This window comes from Leuciscus leuciscus, assembly GCF_965113295.1.
Source record: "Leuciscus leuciscus genome assembly, chromosome: 14".
Taxonomy (NCBI): domain Eukaryota; kingdom Metazoa; phylum Chordata; class Actinopteri; order Cypriniformes; family Leuciscidae; genus Leuciscus; species Leuciscus leuciscus.
Genome location: NC_138738.1, coordinates 14,644,797 through 14,668,318, shown reverse-complemented (window position 1 = coordinate 14,668,318; position 23,522 = coordinate 14,644,797). Strand labels below are relative to the sequence as shown.

At 37.7% G+C, this 23,522-nt stretch overlaps 1 protein-coding gene across 2 annotated transcripts in view; it reads left to right on the top strand.

Moving 5' to 3' along the window:
• Positions 1-22,995, top strand: part of lrp8 (low density lipoprotein receptor-related protein 8, apolipoprotein e receptor) — a 165,794-nt gene extending 142,799 nt beyond the window's left edge. Inside the window, exons 12-18 of one of the 2 annotated variants that reach the window (XM_082137383.1) lie at positions 319-437; positions 1,291-1,430; positions 4,975-5,116; positions 9,797-9,949; positions 10,132-10,518; positions 13,698-13,772; positions 17,111-22,995. In XM_082137383.1, coding sequence (XP_081993509.1) covers positions 319-437; positions 1,291-1,430; positions 4,975-5,116; positions 9,797-9,949; positions 10,132-10,518; positions 13,698-13,772; positions 17,111-17,391 — 1,297 coding nt within the window. In that variant the 3' untranslated portion in view covers positions 17,392-22,995. Of the gene's footprint in view, positions 1-318; positions 438-1,290; positions 1,431-4,974; positions 5,117-9,796; positions 9,950-10,131; positions 10,519-13,697; positions 13,773-17,092 lie in introns of both variants that reach the window. The other variant, XM_082137382.1, reaches the window with a different exon arrangement.
• The last annotated feature ends 527 nt before the right edge of the window (positions 22,996-23,522 follow it).

Below are 23,522 nucleotides of genomic sequence, written 5' to 3'. Positions count from 1 at the left end.
TAATTTTAAAAGTGTGATTTCTAGACCTGGAAAATGTATGTAAATTAATTCTATAAATTCATGGGCATTTTATATAAATTTTTTCTGGTTATGCCAAGCTCTACAGAATTGTATTGAGTAGGGAAAAAAAAGTTTTTAAAACCATTATCCTTAATCCTTGTCCAGTAAATCACAAACAAATGGAAGTCATGGGGCCTTTGAATATTGTTGTCGACAATAGGCGTTCTTGGAGGCGCAAAGGTTGAGAACCACTGGTCTAGATATGGCCGTAATTCTGATCATGAACGTTTTGTTTGTTTGTTTGTTTTGACCCCCCAGGTTCATGTACTGGTCGGATTGGGGAACGCAGGCAAAGATTGAGAAAGCTGGAATGAACGGGGTGGATCGACAGGTTCTGGTTTCAGAGAGGATCGAGTGGCCCAATGGGATTGCGCTCGGTAAAACCTTTTGAAAGTTTTGCAATTCAGTTACTCCGTTCACAACAAATGTATTCACATCTTCAAATATAGTCAAAGTAGAGAAACACACACTAGAGAATAGCAGAAAAGACAACAAAACATAAAAGAGAAACAGCAGAAAGCAAAACAAAGCATACCATACCAAAAAGCAAGACATGAGAGAGCTGCGTTTGCCATCATAACAAGACACCAGCCAAAATAACTGAGGAGAAAGAGAAAAACATTAGGATCATGAAAGACCAAACAAACACAGAGGCAGAAGGAGAAGAAGGAGTGTTAATAATGAAGAGCAGCCTCCTGTGGCCAACAGGGCTTTGAATCATTCACCTTCATTGTTCCTCATAAATCACCCATCAGTTTGGGAAAAACTAAATGGAATTGCTCAAGCAACGCTGTCAATATCACCATTATTTCCCTAGCTCGCTTAACATAAAACCCATTTGAAAAAGCAGTTATAGATAGAAAAAAGTTATTGACAAAAAAGGTTGAATTGAGAATTGCTTTGTCTGTATTGAAACAAAATACATTTTTAATGGGAAAAAAGAGCAAGTAGCCTTGCTGTAAGATTTTGGAGCGCATTGTGTTTTTTTTTTTGTGTGTTTTTTTTTATTCATTGTGCTTTCAGCTGTGCCTTTCATTTCATTTCAAACTGCCTTTTATTTTTACTTGATATATGAAAAATAATAGAATATGAACTGAAATATGAATTATCCCTTCACATACTACCCACTATTCAATGCTTCGTTTGACCAATCATATTAAATTAAAAGCATTTGTTGTCTTATTAAAACACTACATATACACTACATATAAAAGTTCTTTCATCTTCCAGATCTATCTAGTAGACGACTCTACTGGGTCGATTCCAAGCTTCATCTGATATCCAGTGTGGACCTGAATGGAGACAACCGTAGAGTTTTGCTGTCCTCCATGGATCATCTGGGACATCCCTTCGCCCTGACTCTTTTTGAGGCAAGCAAATTGATCAAATAGTACTGACATTCTCATTTATGTAGGCACAGATGGAGCGACATTGACAAAAACAAGCCTTGAGATGTTTCTAAGCTTAGTTTGGCTTCACATAAACAAATGTTTTTTGCTCACAGGCTGTAATTGGAGAACAAGGTTCTCACTGTGAGACAGTAGCACTGGCAAGAGATGAATGGCTGTGGGTGCTTGGCACCAGCCAAAGACGCAAACCAAATTTTTACTTTGGCAACTCCTTTGGTACCTGAAGGCAGGACCCAGCCCAAGCAATAGATAGCCAAATGCCCTTCATCAGGCCAGTCGATGAGCCAACTCAGTAAGATGGAAACCTGGGGCCGAGCCCTAGAAAAAGGGGCCTTTTACTTTTGTCCAGGGCACATGAGAAATGAATGCTACATTACTGCAGTACCCTTGAGGCTGGTCCTAAAGTTCTCCACTTGGCTGTTGAAGTTGCAAAGCTGTAATTGACGACTGTAGCCAATAACTTCCCCTAACTTTTTGGGTTTCTTGTAGATGTACTAAAGGAGCATAGGGATATTTCTGTATGAAACAGTCATGTAGTCTTTGGTGCAGGAGCCATTTCCAATAAGCTCATTATTTGGGTTCATTATTTTTAAATGCATAATTTCTCATTCCTCCCAGCTCAAATTACATTTATTTTCTACACATTTCCTTTTGGTAGTTGATAGTTTAATTGATTAACCCCCAGTAGCAGATATATACAGGTGGAGCTGGGGAAGGTGGAGGGTTTCTGAAAGTGTGCTGCAAAAACCGAACAAAAAGCACTAATACCTAATTCTGGCATGAAACTCTAGATGGTGCAGGCTGATAAGTCTTTGACTCATTTGGTAGCGATCACATCATTATCTACATAGCACAGCTGATTGGTTGCTGTTGCATCAGCCTCCAATGAGTTGCGGCTCAACATTCAAACAAATTCCGGGGTGTTGCTGTTAGCAGTCTGCAGCGTGCTTTCAGAAACCCTCCACCTGTATAGATCTGCTACTGGGGTTTTATCATGTATGTTACATGTGCAGCAGGAGCAGCCTGTCTTACATGCTCACAGCAATGTCTGTGAATGTATTGGCAGTAGTAAGTCTCTGTACTTGTTCTGTAGCAGCAGCAGCGTAGCAGATCTATTCCACCAAGACCAAATACATTAACATTGCCATATCCATTACCATGCCGATCTCTATTACCATACCAATCTCCTGAGAGTTGTCATGGCAGAAAAGGGATAGTTGACCCAAAACTAAAATTTCTGTCATCATTTACTCACCCTCAAGTTGTTCTAAACCTGTATGAATTTCTTTCTTCAACTGAGCACAAAAGAAGATATTTTGAAGTTTGTCGGTAACCAAACAGTTGATGGACCCCATTGACATCCATCTTAAAAATATTATTCAGAGAAACACCCATAAAAGTGTTAACTACAAATCGTGCCCTTTATTGCATGTCTTCAGGGTACATATGATAGTTTTGTGTGAGGAACAGAACATTAATGAAATAATAATATTAATATAATAATTTAATTGTAATATATTATTGATTTTATTATAATGAACATACACAACCATTCAAAAGGTTGTGGTCAGTAAGCTTTTTGAAAGAAATTATTCATTTTATTCTGCAAGGACACATTAAATTGATCAAAAGTGACAGTAAAGACTTTCACATTGTTGCAAAAATAAAATAAAAATCAGTGTATTAGAATGATTTCTAAATGTTCTAAACGATCATGTGGAGTAATGACTGTTGAAAATTCAGCTTTGCCATCACATTTCAAATACATTAAAATAGAAAACAGTTCTTTTTAATTGTAATAATGTTTAACAGTATTACTATTTTTACTGTATTTTTGATCAAATAAATGCAGCCCTGGTGAGGATAAGAGACTTCTTTCAAAAACATTTAAGAAATCTTGCAGTTGTCAAACTTTTAAACGGTAGTGTATTTATTTTGGATGTATTTATTTAAACGATAGTAAAAAATTATAATAATATGCTAATTCAGATAAACATAAGTGAGAATGTGATATAAAAACTATGACAAGCTAAGTTCATTTATTTTAGTGATTTAAACAAGACAATACTTGACCCCACATATTGGCTTCCGACACGGCAGACCTTAAATTGCATATACGAAATTTACTCAATTTTTCAGTCACCTTTTCAGACAATGTGTGACCTTTACATTGCCCTGTCTCATAAAACAGACCAATATCTCTACTCCAGCTTTCAAATTATTTCATTGGTTAGTGGGCAGCATTGAAAATGTCAAGACAAATCCAATCCCACAGGGATAGTTGCTTCTTCCCAAAAGAAGCGAATACTATGATGAAAGGTTTTAATAAAGATGCTCCCCACACTCAAGGAGTACAAATTTCAGATGTAGACGTTAGAAGCCAGCCTTTTGTGTCATAGATTAAAGCAGTTATCTAGATCAGATATGGTGGCCTCGTTGCCCATGTATTAGATGAGGGCTGCAATGCGGCAGAATTTGAATGCTGTCTTGTCCAGGTTAAGGAGTCCTACTGATCAGCTGCCACCAGCAGAAGCACCTGATGGAGCTCCACTGGGATCCAGCAGCCTGACCTTTCCAAAAAAGCACAGCTCTGTAAACATCCTCTAATACTCGGAGCCAGACGATCTCTTGGGCATGCTCAGTCCGCTCCATCTTCTTTTTTTGCGCCCTCCCTTCATTTTCTTTTGTTACCCCAAGAACACCCCGTTCCGAACTTCCTCATCCATTTCCGCGTCCGTTTGAAAAGGAGATGAATGTCAGGTTGTCATAGTAACAGCCCCATCTCACCATGCACATTTGCAATTTTTCTGTAGCGGCTGATAAGGACTGTTTAGAGGAGGGAGGCAGACGGAGAAGGGGAGAATGTTGAAAGTGGTATTGTCAGATAGTCGAGCGCGTGCTTTCCGGCTCATGTAGGTGTAGATACAAAGGAGAGATAGAGCTGCGAGCTTTAATTAGCCTGATGAAAAGGCACAGGAGCTTATCTTCATTGTCATCTTCCTCCCTTTCTCTCCTTTTTGGTGTATTGCATACATAAATACATGACCAACCAAACACACCTGCTTTTGATTAATTCTATCCAAGTGTCTTTTGTGTCCTGTGTATTGGTATTAGAGGGCTGAATCGGAACCCAGTGCAAATCTCACGTTAGCGGGTGGTTTTACCTTTACTGCGGGTGGGAGTAGGCGGTCAAAAAATACAGCCCGGGTCTCGCAGTCCAGCGATTTTCCGCATAACAAACAAGAATGGAGTCAACAAATTAATTATTTATTTTTAAAGTTTTTTAGTATTATTTATTTTCCTAAATAACAATTTGCATTTATTCCTTTATCCACGCTTTTATCCAAAGCAACTTGTATTCAAGATATACATTTGATCAGTTCATTCATTCCCTTGGAATCGAACCCATGACCTCTTCATTGCTAGTCCCATGCTGTAATGTTTGAACTAAAGGACTGCAATTGCTCCTGCTTGTGCAGAATTCACATTCTCTATGTTTCTACAGGACCGGGTTTACTGGACAGACTTGGAGGATGAGGCCATCTACAGTGTGAATCGACTGACAGGGCATGATGTGGCAATGCTGGCTCAGCATCTCAACAACCCGCTGGATGTGGTGGTGTTCCACGAGCTCCAGCAGCCTAATGGTGAGAAATAAGTGTAATGCAGGTAGATGCTCTGATAGATTTTTCTTATTTCGTACCTGACTTAAAGTCTACCTGGGTCTCATCTACAATCGACGTCCCTGAACGTCTACAGTCGACATTAGTTTACCTGTTCCTGGGTCTCGTCGACAATCGACGTTCCCAACTGTCTACAGTCGACGTTAGTTTACCTGTATCTGGGTCTCGTTGACAATCGACGTTCCCAACTGTCTACAGTCGACATTAGTTTACCTGTATCTGGGTCTCGTTGACAATCGACGTCCCCAAACGTCTACAGTCGACATTAGTTTACCTGTATCTGGGTCTCGTCGACAATCGACGTTCCCAAACTTCTACAGTCGACATTAGTTTACCTGTATCTGGGTCTCGTTGACAATCGACGTCCCTGAACGTCTACAGTCGACATTAGTTTACCTGTATCTGGGTCTCGTTGACAATCGACGTCCCCAAACGTCTACAGTCGACATTAGTTTACCTGTATCTGGGTCTCGTTGACAATCGACGTCCCTGAACGTCTACAGTCGACGTTAGTTTACCTGTATCTGGGTCTCGTTGACAATCGACGTTCCCAACTGTCTACAGTCGACATTAGTTTACCTGTATCTGGGTCTCGTTGACAATCGACGTCCCCAAACGTCTACAGTCGACATTAGTTTACCTGTATCTGGGTCTCGTCGACAATCGACGTTCCCAAACTTCTACAGTCGACATTAGTTTACCTGTATCTGGGTCTCGTTGACAATCGACGTCCCTGAACGTCTACAGTCGACATTAGTTTACCTGTATCTGGGTCTCGTTGACAATCGACGTCCCCAAACGTCTACAGTCGACATTAGTTTACCTGTATCTGGGTCTCGTTGACAATCGACGTCCCTGAATGTCTACAGTCGACATTAGTTTACCTGTATCTGGGTCTCGTTGACAATCGACGTTCCCAACTGTCTACAGTCGACATTAGTTTACCTGTTCCTGGGTCTCGTTGACAATCGACGTCCCCAAACGTCTACAGTCGACATTAGTTTACCTGTATCTGGGTCTCGTCGACAATCGACGTTCCCAAACTTCTACAGTCGACATTAGTTTACCTGTATCTGGGTCTCGTTGACAATCGACGTCCCTGAACGTCTACAGTCGACATTAGTTTACCTGTATCTGGGTCTCGTTGACAATCGACGTTCCCAACTGTCTACAGTCGACATTAGTTTACCTGTATCTGGGTCTCGTTGACAATCGACGTCCCCAAACGTCTACAGTCGACATTAGTTTACCTGTATCTGGGTCTCGTTGACAATCGACGTCCCTGAACGTCTACAGTCGACATTAGTTTACCTGTATCTGGGTCTCGTTGACAATCGACGTTCCCAACTGTCTACAGTCGACATTAGTTTACCTGTATCTGGGTCTCGTTGACAATCGACGTCCCCAAACGTCTACAGTCGACATTAGTTTACCTGTATCTGGGTCTCGTTGACAATCGACGTCCCTGAACGTCTACAGTCGACATTAGTTTACCTGTATCTGGGTCTCGTTGACAATCGACGTTCCCAAACGTCTACAGTCAACATTAGTTTACCTGTATCTGGGTCTCGTGACTCTCGTCTACAATCGACGTCCTCGTTCAATAATATTTATACTCTAGCGCGTCTCCTCATCAACGTCGGTTCAGTTCCCTAACCCTAACTTGCTGCGCAGTAATAAATAAACAGATTCCAGAAAATGCCTACGAATTTGACTGATTAAGATATGACTATGATAAGTCTGAAAAGACAATTTAAAAAACACTTATTTGAAACATGTCGCTGCATGGAAGTACTGCTAATTAAACATATCCAGTTGACATTCATTTGTGTTAAATAAGAGGCGATCTGGCGCTGGAATGTGTTGTTTTTGAAGTCATGCTGAATGTTGGTTGCCAATGTTATCAGTGCCGGAACGTTCTCTTTTGGCTCGTGGCACAGACGAGCATGTCAGTCTATCGCTTAATGCTGAGACTCCCTATTCTTTCCGGTGAAATCACAAAACAAAATGCACACAAACATGTCCATGCTCTTGATATACAATCATTGATGAACATCTTTGATTTAAATGAGGAGAGAAAAAATATATATGAGGGCGGATTAGAACTCGAACCTCTGACATGCTTAACAAAAGTTTTACCACCAGACCATTAGGGAATAGAAATACTAATCACGGATCTATGAAGCCTGTTTATTCACTAACTTGAGGAATCTCGGGACTAACAATATATTTTAGATACAATAGATGTAAGAACTAAACTATCACATTAAAACATTTCTGGATTTCTGGACATCGTAATGTTATTTTTTTCAGCAATTGTTATTTTACATAGGCATAGCTGATATAGCATTGTCCTAGCACACACACACATTCCCGTCTCACCCGCTTTTTAAAACAAAGTTACGCCACTGCTCATTTCACATGTACAGAGGCCATTTTAGGTACAGTGGCAATAATGCCTGCTTAATTGAGCTAATGCCTCTCAGGAGCTAATAGAATCAATGCTTGAACCGTATTCTTTTCACAGTGTCACCTTTTTAGCATTGTTATAATGATGAGAGGCAAATCTTTGCTGACTCTTTTTTTTTTCTTTTTTTCTAGTTATAGTGGTCCTATCATTGAATAGCATATTTATGGGGAATTGTTATTCTAGAGACAGGCAGTGAAAATGAAAGATGCTGTTTGCGTGTGTGTGTGCAGATTTGGATTCTTTGTTTTCATCCTTTTATCACAAACAGACCACATGCAGCGTGCCAGCAGAAGAGCCAATTTACAGACTCCTTACATTAATAAATGAGAAGTGCTATTTAAATCTAAATCAAGGAATTAAATGTGTTGCTCTGAAAATGCAAACGAAAGCAGGAAAACACACTTATGCTGAACGAGAAATGATGAGAATGGAATCTAACTGTTTTTTTAACTCAAGTGCCTCTGAGTGAAATATTAATCAGCTATGCATGCCTACAAAACTTGATTTTATGAAAATGTTTTTTAAGGAAGAGATAGGCATTAAACAGTATTTATTTTTTAAATAAATAAATTGAATAAACATTCATTTATTAGTTGTTTGTAGAACTAAACAAACTTTCATATGGATTTCCATGCGTTGCTGTATTTGTTCAAATGAAGACAAAATCAAAAGAAAATAAATTTCTGTTATTTTAATGTATTTATATTAAATCTATCCTTTTATCAACCCACAGACACATACATGCATTTCTCTTTTTTTATTGACGTTTAAGTGTAAATATGACAGTTTCTTCAGCCAACTAATTCATGATTTGCATACACTGTAGGCTTCTATACACATTACAGTAGAAATGCATGATTATTGACTGTTGTTAATGTTGCATTTTACATATAAATCTCTTCTAGTGTATATTAATTGTGGTGTTTATTTTCGTTAAATTAAACTCTTCTAAACTTTGTTGCTTTGTCAACAGTCTTTGTCTCCTTATCGCCTCAAATATCTAAAGCTGTTCACTTCATAGGTCCCCTACACATTGTTCATTATATCAATGTAAATAAATAAAAAGTAGATAAAATATTAGAATTAAGATGAAATATAAAATGAAAATAGATTACCATACTTGAATGTTTACACGCATACCATTCAAAAGTTTCTGTCCGTACGTTTTTTGTTTGTTTGTTTGTTTTGTTTTTTGAGTCTCTTATGCCCATCAAGGCTGCATTTATTTGATTTTCTAAAAAGTAATATTGTGAAATATGATTACAATTTAAAATAACTGTTTTCTATTGTAATATATTCTAAAATGTAATTTATTCCTGTGATGGCAAAGTTGAATTTTCAGCAGCCATTACTCCAGTCTTCAGTGTCGCATGATCCTTCAGAAATCATTAGGTGTGTACACGCCATGTCATAATTGCCGTAATTATGAAATTACGACTTGTAAAAACCACATACATCCTCATAAAACTCGTAATTACAACTTGTAAACTGGGATTTTTCCAAGAGCTTCGACTTGTAACACGTGACTGCTGCAGAGTCATATTGGCATATGTTGTCCTCTCATAATTATGGTAATTGCGACATGACATGAACAATCAGAAATTCTAACATGCTGATTAGATTTGGTGACATTTCTTCTTATTTTCAATGTTAACAACTCTTGTGCTGTCAAAATATTTTTGTTTTTCAGGATCCTTTGATGATTATAAAAGTTCAAAAGAACCTCATTTATTTAAAATAAAACATTTTTGTTACATTACAAATGTTTTTACTGTCACGTTTGATCAATTTAATGCATCCTTGATGAATATAATAAAGTAATACAAATCTTACTGACTCCAAACTTTTGAACGGTAGTGTATATTTAAATTTATATAATTTGTCATACTCAAAACCCATGAATGAAGTGATTAATATCCATATCCAATTTATACCCATGAACAACTGCATAGAAACCAATTTTGTGGTAAATTAAGCTGAATAAATACACTGAACCCTCAAATATTTATTTCCAAACCTCATGTGGTACAACTTTCACTTCCAGTGTTTTGTCAATGTGAATGGATCTTAATAGTCTCATGCTAATATTTTAATGTCTGTGCTCATATACAGTACTACTATGCAACCATCCCAGAGGCTAATACATCAGAGTTAAATCATTTTTTCCTCTGTAGCTCCAGACACATGCAACATGGGAAGTTTGCCCAATGGAGGCTGTGAGTACCTGTGCCTCAGAGCTCCTCAGATCACAGACCACTCGCCCAAGTACACATGTGCCTGCCCCGACAGCATGGAACTGGGCCCGGACATGCGCCGCTGTGTGACAGGTAACAAAATACAGAGCCCTTGGTCAAGTTTTCACATACTTTACATACTTTGAAGAAACAAACGTCTAATGATTCATGATTATGAGTAGATTTTAGACAGACTGAGGAGAAGTTTCAAACTTCCGTTGTTTCTAGGAAGCACAAATCTGACTCTTCCATCATATCTATTTTGTTTGTTGTAGTCAAACCCAAAACAACAACTGCTGTAAGTACAACCACTACAACAACACCACCAGAACCTTCTACTTCTGTGACCCCTACAACCACCGCTCCAACTACAAGCACCAGTGCCCTTACAAGCACCAGTACAATCACTACAACTACACCTACAACGACAGTATCAAGTACAACCACCAGCAGCCCCAGCACATCCACTCATTCCAGAACACATCGTTCCACCACCACACACTCCACGGCCACTTCAACAACTGTGACCACTCAGCCCAGCACTACAGCGCCATGGAAACAGCCAACCTCCACTCAGACGATGGCAGATCACAGGCAGACATCTACAACCATTGCCCACGGCAACAGCATACAAGGGGCCAATGCCAATCTCTCTCATCGAGGTGAGTTCTAGCTTCTGTTTTGCGTTATGAGTCAGTGACATGATGCTCTTTTTGTCTGTTTTGAATAGTTTTTTATTCAAAATTATATAACAGTGCAAATCATACAATGACTTGAGTACACCTCTACTGTGATGTGCATGCTTTTCATTTTTATGCATAAAATGGGAAATTATATCATAGAGACATTAGGCAAAGCCTAATGATTGTGTGTATAGATCAATATGTATCAAAATATCAGATCATTTGATCTTTTCTAAGACAATGAAAGGGTATTCCAGGTTGCAAAATGTCATGTGATTCATTGAGCTCCCTAAAAATGTAATGAATTAATTATTAAAAAAATACTTTATATGTTCAAAAATATATATTATTTAACCTTTTGAAAACATTTAATTGAATTTGAGGTATAATAAAAATGTTACTGATACTTGATGGTTACACATTGTGACATTTTCTTTTCTTAAAAATGGTATAAATGTTTTTCAAAATCATATGAAATCATCAAAAGTTTGGGGTCAGGGCTTTTTTTAATGAATGCTTTTATTTATCAAGAAATAAACTGATCAAAAATGAGAGTAAAATATGTCAAATGTTGTGTTGAACCTTTTATTCATCAAAGCATCCTGAAAAAAAAAAGTCATCACCGTTTTCAAAAAATATTAAGCAGAATTGTTTTGAACTTTGATAACAATAAGGATATCAAATCAGTATATTGGAATGATTTCTGAAGGATCATGTGACACTGAAAACTGCGGAAAATTCAGCTTTGCCATCACAGTAATAAATTACAGTTTAAAAATATATTAAAATAGAAAACAGTTATTTTAAATTATAATACTATTTTAGAATATTACTGTTTTTACTGTATTTTGATCAAGTAAATGTCACCTTGGTGAGCATAAGAGACTTTAAAAAACATTTAAAAACTCTTACCGACTCCAAACTTTTGAAACGGTAGCATATATGTAATTAACCCTTATGTAAATATTCATAGGACTGTTGTATAAAACCAATATCACATGAACGTGTTGTTGTACTGAACTTCAGCACTGCTGATATTCAGCTCAAGGCATGAAGCTCATATAAATGCTCTCGTACAGTACTTATACAGTAATCCTCAGAGTCTGTGAAAGTTAATGTGTGGTGGAATTTGCTTGCCGACCATCGCCGGGCCACTTGAGAGTGATAGATGAGGCAGCAGTAGTCGCCCAGGGTCCCAGTGTGTGTCCGAGCTGAATTAGAGCAGCCAGCCCTGACTGATGAACATTGCCCTCAGCCTTGTTCCTCTCCACAGTCAGTGTTTCTCTCACCCCCCACAGCCACTGGGCGATGTGTGGGGACGCTCAGGTACACGGCCACCTGGACGCAGCAGGAAAAAAGGGCATTAGTGACTTCAGTAATAGGACCTACATCCATGAAATCCTTCACAAGTTTGTTGTCTGTCAAGCCTTTGTCAAGAAAGATAGAAAAACAACCATTTTAGTCACCTTTTTACCCCCAGCCCACAATCAAAGCGCAGAAGCAGCCATTCTTGATGCTAACCATAAATTTGGTTCTTGCATATTTTATGACCACCAGCATATTACACGGCAGAAGTGGTGAAACTCTCCATTAGATAAAACCTGTAAATTGCTGCACTGAGGTAGTGATGAATTATGCCAGCACCTTTTCTGCCTTTTATGGCTGCTTGCTAATAAAAACAAAGACTGGTCTGTAGATTCAGAGAGAAAACACTATTGTTTAAAAGTTTGGGGATATTTTTTTTTTGTCTTATTTTTTTTTGTTGGAAGAAATACTTTTATTCAGCAAGGATGCATTAAAATTATCAAAAGTGACAGTAAATACGTTTCCACAAAAATATTACGCAGAACAACCATCTTCAACATTGATAAAAAATTGAGCATTGCCATCATATAAATATATTTACATTTTCAGATATATTAAAATAGAAAACTGTTTTTTTAAATTGTAAAATTATTTCAGAATGTTACAGTTTTTATTGTATTTTTTATTAAATTAATGCAGCTTTGGTGAGCTTAAGACTTTAAAAACATTTTAAAAATCTTGCCATCCTTGTGAATGTAGCTGCAAACAGCAATTTAAGTGGCAAACACACCAGCTGAATGTACCTGTAGTATTTTGTGAAATATATCACATATTGCAAAAAAAGTATCATCAAATCATGGGTTGTAAATGTACGAAGTGTGTTAGCAGTATTCACTGCTCATAATGGATTTTGCCAGTATTACCTGTTACAGGTGAATTGCTTATACTAAAACATTTCCACTTTAATGATCTTGTCTGTGGGTTTGGAGACACTGCCTCATCTTTTCAGACATATGGCTCTGATTAATGCTTTTGTTTGATTTGATAAATTGTTTATCATGAAGGGAAATTCAATGCTCTTTTAAGGGAAACAAAAAACAATCCACTTAAACAGGAACTATACATTATGTGGAAACAGAAGCAGATTATTCAAATGAAGTGTTACCATAGAAACCCACATGTCAGCGGTATCCCATAAATAACATGCTCACTGTAGCATTATGAGGAGTCCATTTCTGACAATATGGTTTCATCATTGCCTTTCCCTTTATTTGCAATCATTACTGTCTATACTGCATTTATTTTATTTCGTACCGATTTTCCAAGGCCTTTTTTTTTTTTTACCCCTCAGGCTATGTTGTCTGTATCTGTATGCCAGTGATGTACCATCTAGTCCTCTTAATCTCTCAGCTCAGACTCCATTATCAGACACTATTAATTGCTGTAGCTAATGGAGGGGCTTGTGCTAATAGTGAGATTGAGGTGGGATTTATTCGGTGGAAACCTTAAGAGGGCAAGCAACAGCGTAAAACAAAGTGGTATATGAATAGCAATAGAAGGCCTTGAGCAAGATATCAAGGTAAATGGTCGCTTTATTATACAATCTGCAGAAGATTCATCTAAATAAAAATGGTGGTGATAAAATACTGTACCTGAGTCAGTATTTATTTTGATGCTATAAAGGAATAGAAAATTCAGTCATCATTTACTCAAGTCTCAATAATTGTGAACAATACAATGCAGACATTGCAGATGACACGATCTGTTATGATCTTGTGATTAAATGGAAAGTTAATTTAGTGTTTCTCTATTATTGCCCATCTTTCTCTTTCTCTCTTCTTTCTCTATTACAGCTGGCAGTGGAAATGATCACTTCCTCCTTGGTAGCAATATAACTGTTGCGGTTCTGGGTATTGTCATTCCAATAGGTGAGTTTTAAAGTTAACCAAGCATTTTATACTGCATTTTGAATTCAGCCTTGTTCACCCTGTAGATACACAGCTTTTGCCTTCAGCTTTATGTGCATTACTTGCTTTGGAGACACTTATGGTGGTCTTAACTAGCCATTTATAAACTTGCTGCTGCTCCATTTATCTTAAAATTCCAGGTTAAATACAACTTCAGTGCTATCGACAGCATGCTAATTACTCCTAATTACGCTAATTATTAAAAAAAAGAAAAATGTATGTACAGTATAGCTCTTAAAAGAGTTACATGATGTTACATCAGTGTGGCAACACAATTTTCTTCACTTTACAAGCACATAATTCATAAAACAAAACTCTTATCTTAATAATAAATATCTATTCTAAGAGATTACTTGGAATAAACTAGTAAAAGCTTTTTCACGGTCACATTACTTGCAACACGTGGTCAATTCTTATTCTGGCATGGTAAACCATGTGAAGGACACGCATCTTAGCAAGTTTAGGCATTTAGATATGAATTATTTGTATGAATTTGAATAGTTTTTTATTGAAAGAATTTAATGAAGTTTCTTGTTGCCTCAAAACAACATTGTGCGACAGTTGATGACAGTTATTGAGAAGTCTGTGACATTGGTTTAAAATTGTTTAATAGCTTTTGTCTTTGTCTTTTTAACATTTGAAATTTTTTGAAGCAATAAAATGTACTGTACTCAGTGTCATTATAAATATTATATAAATAAACCTTTCTTTCAACTTGCCTATAAAGGATCCTCCTAAATATAATTTTCCCCAAATATTTTTTGCAAGAAAATTCAATGAAACTTTTTAAACATTGCTTTCATAATGTTAATATATTATTTGAATTTTGAACTGTAAAGTCTAAATTGTCCTTTTGAGTTGATGACACATTTTTGCTGTATAGATAATTGTCACATGCATATCAAATTTTGCACATGTGAGGCTGATAAATGTTTCACACATTTACTGTGACAGTTCCATATCTCAAACTCTTATCACACCGTACCTATTCACCCCATGGACTTTTTGTAAGATCCTTACTGTACATTACTCCATCCACAAATTCTGTCGATTTAGCTTAAATTGTATTTAAAATGAAAGGGTTTATTTAATAAATGACAGTATTTTACAACGTGTTTAGAAAAAAAATTGTGCTCTTTATGAAATTAGTGCTTTATAAATGGTTATTTTTGCCATTATATATTAGTGTCACTCATGCATTTTGATTTTGTGATCATTCTCTCAGTTAGTTTATATACATCATCCTTTTGACTGTTTGATTGAACTAAACAGTATATGTGTATATAAAGTACTGTATATGTAAATGTATATATCTCAAAGTCTCTGTCAAAAGGACCTGATGGGCTTCATTGATTGTCTGAGCTGTGTCTGTTGAGTGGCTTAGTGGGATTGAAATGACCTTGTCTGTGCTCATATTCAAATGAAAGACACTAAGTGAAATACCTTTCCTCTAAAAAAAATTATGTAATTCTGATCACTCTTTGTCCACCCCTATTATCTTAAAATTGTAACTTTTTTCTAACTGCTTTCTTTTATTGTAGTTTGAAAAAAAAATTGAATGTAATTCATAGACAGAATGCAATCCAAGTGTTTATAGCCAGACAATAGAACCTGAGTGATGGAGGAAAACACATCATGAGGAGGTCTCTGCGGCCCCCTCAGACAAAAGAGCAATTAGGGTGAACTTCCAGGGGACCAGAGCAGCCACGGCTGATCTTTTAAATTAGGGAAGGGGTTTGCCAGCCACACATGGTTATCAATTCACCCTGAATAGCAATGCTCTCCCCCCAACCATTCGCATGTAGGCGTGTGTGCGCATACACACAGTCCAATTCGATTTCTCCTGGTCCCCTTAGACCCCTGCTTTCTTAATGAGCAGCATGTGAGCACCCCCTTCACATATTCCACTAAGCCTGTGTGTGTGTGTGTGTGTGTGTGTGTGTGTGTGTGTGTGTGTGTGTGTGTGTGTGTGTGTGTGTGTGTGTGTGTGTGTGTGTGTGTGTGTGTGTGTGTGTGTGTGAGAGAGAGAGAGTAAGTGAGTGGGAAAGGTATGTCTTTGGCAGCCCTAGTTCAAATATACATATCTGCTATTTTTAAAGTAGCTTTTTTTTTAAGTAGTTCTTTTGATAGTGATATGATCAGACTATTCTTAAATTATGCATACTACCATTAAAAAATTTGGGGTCTATTCGATTTTTCTGTGTTTTTGAGAGAAGTCTCTTATGCTGACCCAAAAAAAAAAAAAAAAAATTTAAAATAATAATACAAAACAACAGTCTATTATAATATATTTTAAATTGTAATTTATTTCTGTGATGGCATAGCTAATTTTTAGCTGCCATTACTCTCTTCAGTGTCACAATCTTTCAGAAATCAGTATGATATGATGATTTGCAGCACAAAATAACATTTCTTATTATTATCTGCTTTAAAAACAACTGTGCTGCTTAATAATTTTGTGGAAACCTTCTGTGATGAATAGAAAGTTCAAAATAACAACATTTACTTGAAATAGAAAGCTTTTGTAACATTATACATGTATTTTGTCTCCTTATTGCTACCACATATTGCTTACTATCTTTTTTATTGTATGTGAAACAGTATGCATACTTAATTGTTGCCACATATCCTCTTTGCATTGCATGTTTAATTCAGTTATTATCGAAAATAAAAATCCAGATTCTCCCAAACTCAATTTAATTGAACTTAGTTTATATTAATTTAATACTAAATTTTAATGTCCTAGATTTTGTTAACAGGGTTACAAAAACTAATAGAAACCCAATAGAAAATAAACAAATTCAGAATCAAATTCTTTCTGAAATGAAGCACACCAACATTTATTCACTGAGAATTTGTAAAAAAAAAAAAAAAAAAAAAAAAAAAAAAAATTCATGCCTGAGTTTACCCAAAACCTAATAATACATACATTTATTTAGCATTTTTAAATTAAATGTTATACTGTCTTCCATGCATACAGAAAAGGCACATAAAGCACACAATATGCATATTGCTGATATATTATGAGCAGGATAGAAATATGCTCTTTTGAGCATAGTGTATTTTGTGCAGTAGTGCTATCATCTGAGGAATCTGTAGAATGCTTTGATACATATTTTTCTTATTCTCCCCATTTGACCCTGGTCTGCCATGATGCACCTTAAGGTTTGAGTGTGTGAGCTTGTATATGTGTGTGTGTGTGTCATTATGCGCTGCTCTGTGTCCCCTGGCTGTGTTAACGCCCCTGCCATATGTGTTGGCTGTGTGTTAAACGCATGCAGTTCCTATCCTTGCCACAGTGGTCATCGGCCTGATGTGTACCGGAGGTTACCTGGTGTGGCGCAACTGGAGGAGACGGAATACCAAGAGCATGAACTTCGATAACCCCGTTTACCGCAAGACCACGGAGGACGACGACGACGAAATCCACATCGGCCGCAGCGAGCAGATCGGCCACGTCTACCCACCAGTGAGTGGCAGTGCCAGACAGCCATACCTAGCACTGCCACTGGGGGGCAGTATCCCAGACCCGGCAGCTCATTGGTACTCAGGGGCACCTATGCTGTCCAGTGCAAAGTGAACAAAGGGAGGAAGGCAATAGTGATAAAAACGAGGGCGAGGCTAAGACAAAAATCCTTAAGAGAGGGCATTATGCTGCCTCTTTTCTCACTCATATTTATATTCATAATTCACCACACATTTTCATTCCAAATGTATGTTTAATTAATTTGTGTACAGATTACCATGTGACGTTTAATTAGTTGTCTGTTTGTTTCCCATAGGCTGCGTTCTAAATCACATACTCTCCAAGTATGTACTTTTTAAAATAAAAGAAATAGTTACATCATGACCGTTAAAAATACCTTCTATATAGTATGAATGTGTGTAGTATGAATTTAATCTGTACATACTACATTTGCCTCGTTGTTATTATTATTATTATTATATGACCTACCAGCGTTAGTTGCTTTGCTTCACTGCCATTCATAAATCCTCTCCCATGGCCTTTTGATGGACACTTCAGAATCTCGCTGGAAGTAGTAGGTCATCTAGGAACTTTTCGCTGTTTTATGAATACTGCCATTTCAGGCATACTACTCTTCACATACTGTTTTTCACCTGCTGAATAGTAGGGAAGTATGTGATTTTGGATGCAGCCATAGTCTTTGTTTGTTTTTTTCCGTGTTGTGTGTGTAAAGCTTTAAATGCTTTCCATGTTTGAAAGCTTTGAAATTGTGCTCTCCCATTATCCCATAGTTGTTGTTTTTGTTTAGTTTTTTTATTTAGTATAATTGTTTTAGGGATGAGCAATGAGCACCTTAAATGACTGGACAATCTTTTAATATTTGATAATTTATTTATTTATTTAGGTGTTTTGCTGTTTAGGTGTTATATTTATTTGGGTAATGAAATGATTTATTCATATATTCACGTGGCCTGGGCTTTAATAGTAAAGAGTTAGTCAGATGGAGGGATTATAACAGTGTGTTTTGCGTTTCCTGTGCTACAGTCGACATGTCAAGCACAAGCAGAGATAAAGACATCAGTCGTGTGGCAGCAACAGTGCGAGCCGCCCCAGTGGCATAACAGGATTCTCTCCAGCGCCCCACACGCCGCACTCGTCACAGTGTGTGTAGGGGGATCTGCATATCGGATGTGTCTCCTTCTCCATGGGCTTTCTCGTGTGTTCTATGTATTTAATTCTCTCGCTCTTTCTCTCAACACATGTAACTGTTTTTTATCTGCTCTCCGCAGCGCGTGGCGCTCGGTCCTGATGATGACGGATTCCCCTGAGGGCGATTCTCGCTCTTGCTCTCTCCTTCTCCATCCCCGAATCCATGCGTCCTTTAGTCCTCCATCTCTCCTTCCATCGAGGAGATCGCACGAGACAACGCAGCAAGGCGCAGAGAGCCAAAAGGACACAAAAGCACTTGCTCTCCACAGCCGAGAGCTACAAACTGGGTTTGTCTTCTCGTAGTGTCTTTTTCAGCCCATAAACACTCAGTCGGGCAATAATCACTAGTTCTACAATTAAACTACTAGCATCATTCCTGCTCTTTGTAAGTAGTAGTAGACAGTGCTGTTTAATGATGACTAACCTCATAGCTCATCATGTCAGTAGTCTCTAACACTCTTTGGCTCTCCCGCTGCACTCGTGCTGTAGATTTTTTTAAATTAGAAATAGTTTTATTACAGATTAAGTTGGTTTGAGCTGAACTGTGGCTGTCACAGGGCAAAACCTGTTTTGTGGGCAATCCACCATGTCAGGGGAGATACATAGAAGTAAAATATGAAATAAAATGGAGATGGGATGAGGACAATTCATATTTGCAGACATTAAACACAAATTCCGCTATGCAGCTGTTATGCATTCACCTAATCTCGCAAACAAAGAATATACCACAAGTAAATAAGTCTGTAATTTCCTGTCCTCCTAATACTTCCAATGCCATGACTACTGTTCCTTCATGTCTTCCATGGTCACTCAAATTCTGAAAGATCTGCAGCCACAATCTGGAGATGAAGGGTTTCACCTCCCTACTTTGAGAGGCAATATATTTCCATATTTATTTATTTCACCAGCACTGGGTCTTCCATTTTTCTCAAGTTTCTAAGACCAACTAAACGTTTATATCTCCAAAACTTCAGCTCAGGTCATCAGTTTTTCTAAAATAATACCAGTTATCACTACAATCTGTGTGGTTTGTTATCACAAACACACTAATAGATACGGTAGCCAGGGTTTGATAATGGCTGAAATGCTGTTTGTTCATATCTACAGTCTAGATCGCTCCCTCTCAGACATGCAAAAACACGCGCGCACGCACTCTCTCCTTCCCAAACACAAACGTGTCTTTTCCGCCCCTACATTCGTCATGCCTGGGGTAAAACTCTTTAGCATTTAGTATGCTGACAACAAGACACCGCCTGCCATATTGGGTGGCTTAATGGTGTGATAGATCAGAGTCGTAGATCAAAGCTTTGCTCCTCCGAACAGTCATCTGTTCAGCGCATGGCACAGGAAATGAGGAGTGCCTGAATATAGGCTTCCTGTACAAACTCTCTCCATGTGATGAATGAGCACTTGGTTATTTCTGTATCTCTGTCAGAGGGACACTGACTGATTGGACAGATGTTTAAAAAGAACAGGTTTTGATCCACCTGGATATGCCTGTTGATAAAAACCATCAAACCAGTCACAGTTTTTTGTGTGTTTTTTTTTGCTGGTTCTAGTTAGGCTAGTCGATTTCAATTGTTTAAAGGGGATTGAAGGATTTAAAGCAGTGGTTATTAACCTTTTTCAAACCAATGCCCTCTTTGTCCGAAGGCCCTCTAATCTAGACTGAAAAAAATGTCAGTTTATTGTTTTTATTTTATTTTTAGCGATTTTTTTGTATTTTAATTAAGAACTTTAATATATCTTAATTTGAGTCATTTTAAGACTCACTGGAAGTTTGCCCCATTGTGGGCCTCCTGTCCCCTGGTTGTGAACCACTGTTTTAGAGAAAGCATCAAGACCATCTGAGCATCATCTACACCAATTTAAACCAGCTAAAAACCTTAGGCTGGATTTTTCTGCAGGGATTAAAGCTTGGCATATGACAGTGTGTGTCTGTGTGACGTTAGATCCGATAGCAACTAGTCATGTGAGTTGCCCTTAATTGGAGACTTCCAAAAGGCACTGCTGGGTCCCTAAGACGCTTATGTTTGGTTCTGGCCCGCATGTGGGTGGTCTCGCATCTGGAGTGGTTCTTTGTTCCTGCCACCTTTGCTCCTCTCTGCTGTGATGAGGCATCTTATGTGCAGCGCTTGTAAAACATCACTCCACATTTCAAAGAATCCTCCATTAAATCACTGTTTTCCATTAGGAATAGAGACAGTGTGGGAGTTTTGTTGCTCAGGCTTTTGTCTGTGAGGATTAAAGAACTGCAGTTTCTTGTTCGTTCTCTGAATACGGTGGACTGCCAGATGGGCTTTAGAAGACATGATTTGGAGATAACAGGCCTGATATCAATATTATAGTTTATTTGATGAATCTTCATTTATCAATCATTCCTCATATCAAACTGTGTTTACAGTATGGAAAAGTACGGTAAAACTAATAAATAGATTTATAGATTTTTTTTTTTTAAATTGAAGTGATAACATTTTTGATTACTTTTACATATATCAGTTCTGAAAATGTGGAACTTTAGTTTTTGATTCAAAAATCTCAGACTAGCAATACAGGGTAAACAAACTGCTTCATGTGCTTTTTCATAAATGTCATGTCATAAATTATTGTTTGATCATTATCAGTTTGGTCTCTTCAGATGCACTCCGCTGAAAAACAAAAACTTTAAACCAGCTTAATCAAGTTTGCTTGTCTTATTAGCTCTGGTTTGCTGGTTTTAGAGGCATTTTTTAGATGCACTTACCACCTGGTTTAGACTGGAAGACAAGCTTTTCGACCAGCTGAACTAACCGGAGCATAACTGGTCTATGTTGGGAAAAACAGCCTAAACTGGTTTTAGAAGGGTTTCGAGCACATGTCAGCTGGTCAGGTTGGGAGACTAGCTTGTTGGCCTGCTAAACAAACTGAAAACCAGCATAGCCAGAATGGAAGAACGGTTAAGACTAGCAAATAAGCTTAGGCTGTTTTAATCGTTGTGTATTTTCTGAAGGGGAATCATGCACGTTTATCTTTCCTGACCCCAACGTCATTGTTGTTATCAGGTGCTGCTCTAGAGTTAGCTAAAAAAAAAAAAACTTTTTATGGGAAACTTTGTTACATTTGAGCTTTCTAGCTTTCAAGGTTTCTACCAACTGATCTCTTAGCGTATTATAATTTACAATGCGTGGGACACATTTTTGAAAAATACATGCATGGTGTGATCACAGAAGGTTCTAGAACAGGCTTTTAGACCCTTTGGATTTTCTGCCTCTTTGTAGATAACAAGCAGTACTTTGTGACCGTTGTCCATCATTCTTACTCTATGCATATGTAATGGCGAGTCCTGCCTTCCTATAGCACTGCAGGGACTCGCCACGCTGCTCCTTCACCCCACTTCCACTGTGACTAACATTCGTGATGTCTGTAACTCCTCTTCATCACTCTCTACCTGTCATCCCCATCAGCCCAACAAGTAGGACATTGCTTTCGAAAGGGCTACCATTCTTTTCCAATGGACGATACGCTGGAACCTCTCCTGGAACAGTGCTCCTTAGTTTGGTGGACTTGTAGAGCTGAACCGCTGACTCTAAATGGATGAATCGGGTCCTCCACACCCATGGTAACATTCCCGTCTGTTCTCTTTGTGACCCCCTATGAGATCATGTTGACATGATGTATATTACTTGAAGAACTGTTCATTTTTTGTATGGTTTGTAGGTGTTAAATTTCAGGGGAGGGGGAAGGAGGGCATGTCATTACTGTCATTTGAGGAAACGTGTCCCGGTCATTCCATAGTTGTTTGGAGACATTTTGTACGCTGTTTGTTGCACAAACTTTTTCAAGAAGCCTTCTGCACTGTGTAAATGATTACATAGGATGGGGGAAGGATGACCGTTACAGTCAAATGAGTCTGAATCATGATTTGTAAATATGTTTTCATACAGCGAAACTTTTGATAAGGTTTTAAACATTTCTTGTAAAAAGAAGATGTGTATATTAGTCTCCTGGACGAAAAAGAGTGTAGACCATACATGGATTTATTTGTACTCAAGAGCACTGGATTTCTTTACTACTTGATTGTAACTAAAACTTAATAATCTGCCAAAGTGTTTTCTTTTTTTTTTTTCTCTTACTACTGGTCTGAATTTTATTTTTGCTTTTTAACCGTAAACATTGCAGAAATAGTGTTTAATTTGTGTTTGTACATTTATTTAATAGATAAATTAAATTGTAATTCTATTTAATAGGTTACACTCAGTGGTGAAAGAGAGGGTTAGTTTAATTTATTGGTGCCTTGTTTGTGTCCATGTATATTTTCCAATAATGTCTTGTTTTGTTTGCTTTTCTCGTGTCTGTGTCAGTGGGTTGGAGGTGGTGGGAATAGAGAGGGTGTTTTAACGTTAGCTAAATTATACTTACATGGAATATCTGTACTGTATGCCAAAATGGTCTCACTCACGTTTCTATGAAATTCAAGTTGTTGATAAATATCTATATATTGATATATTAAATTGTTAAAAATCTTTTGTCGCTCTTTGTCTCCTTGTCATTCTTCAGTATTTTTACAACAGCTCTCAGTTGTTTGTGGTATTGATCAAATGATTTCGAGTTTTCTCTTATCTTCTGTACCCTTGCATAAATTCCCCCTTTCCTCAGTATGTCGACACTGCAGTTATGCCCGGCTCCCCAGAGGGGTAATGGAAAGAGGAACTCCCCCCGTCAGGTGTCACGCTGTGATTTTGCTAATGTCTGCGGTGAGTATTAGCCTCCAGGGAGACTTAAATAAAATGGGGAAACTGCCTGAACTCCCAGTGGCTGCTCCTGACGGCGGGCAGATTTGATAGATGTGATTTTTGCAGTTGCCATGATGTTAAAGGGATAGTACTCTCAAAAAATTAAAATTCTGCAATTGTTTACTCGCCCTCATGCGGTTCCAACACACACAAAAATTGATATTTTAAAGAATGTTACACAAAATAAAGGAATTTTTTTGGAGCAGAACATGTCCTTGTAGAGTGCAATTGGGTAGAAGATTCATTGGGTTCATTCATTTTCTC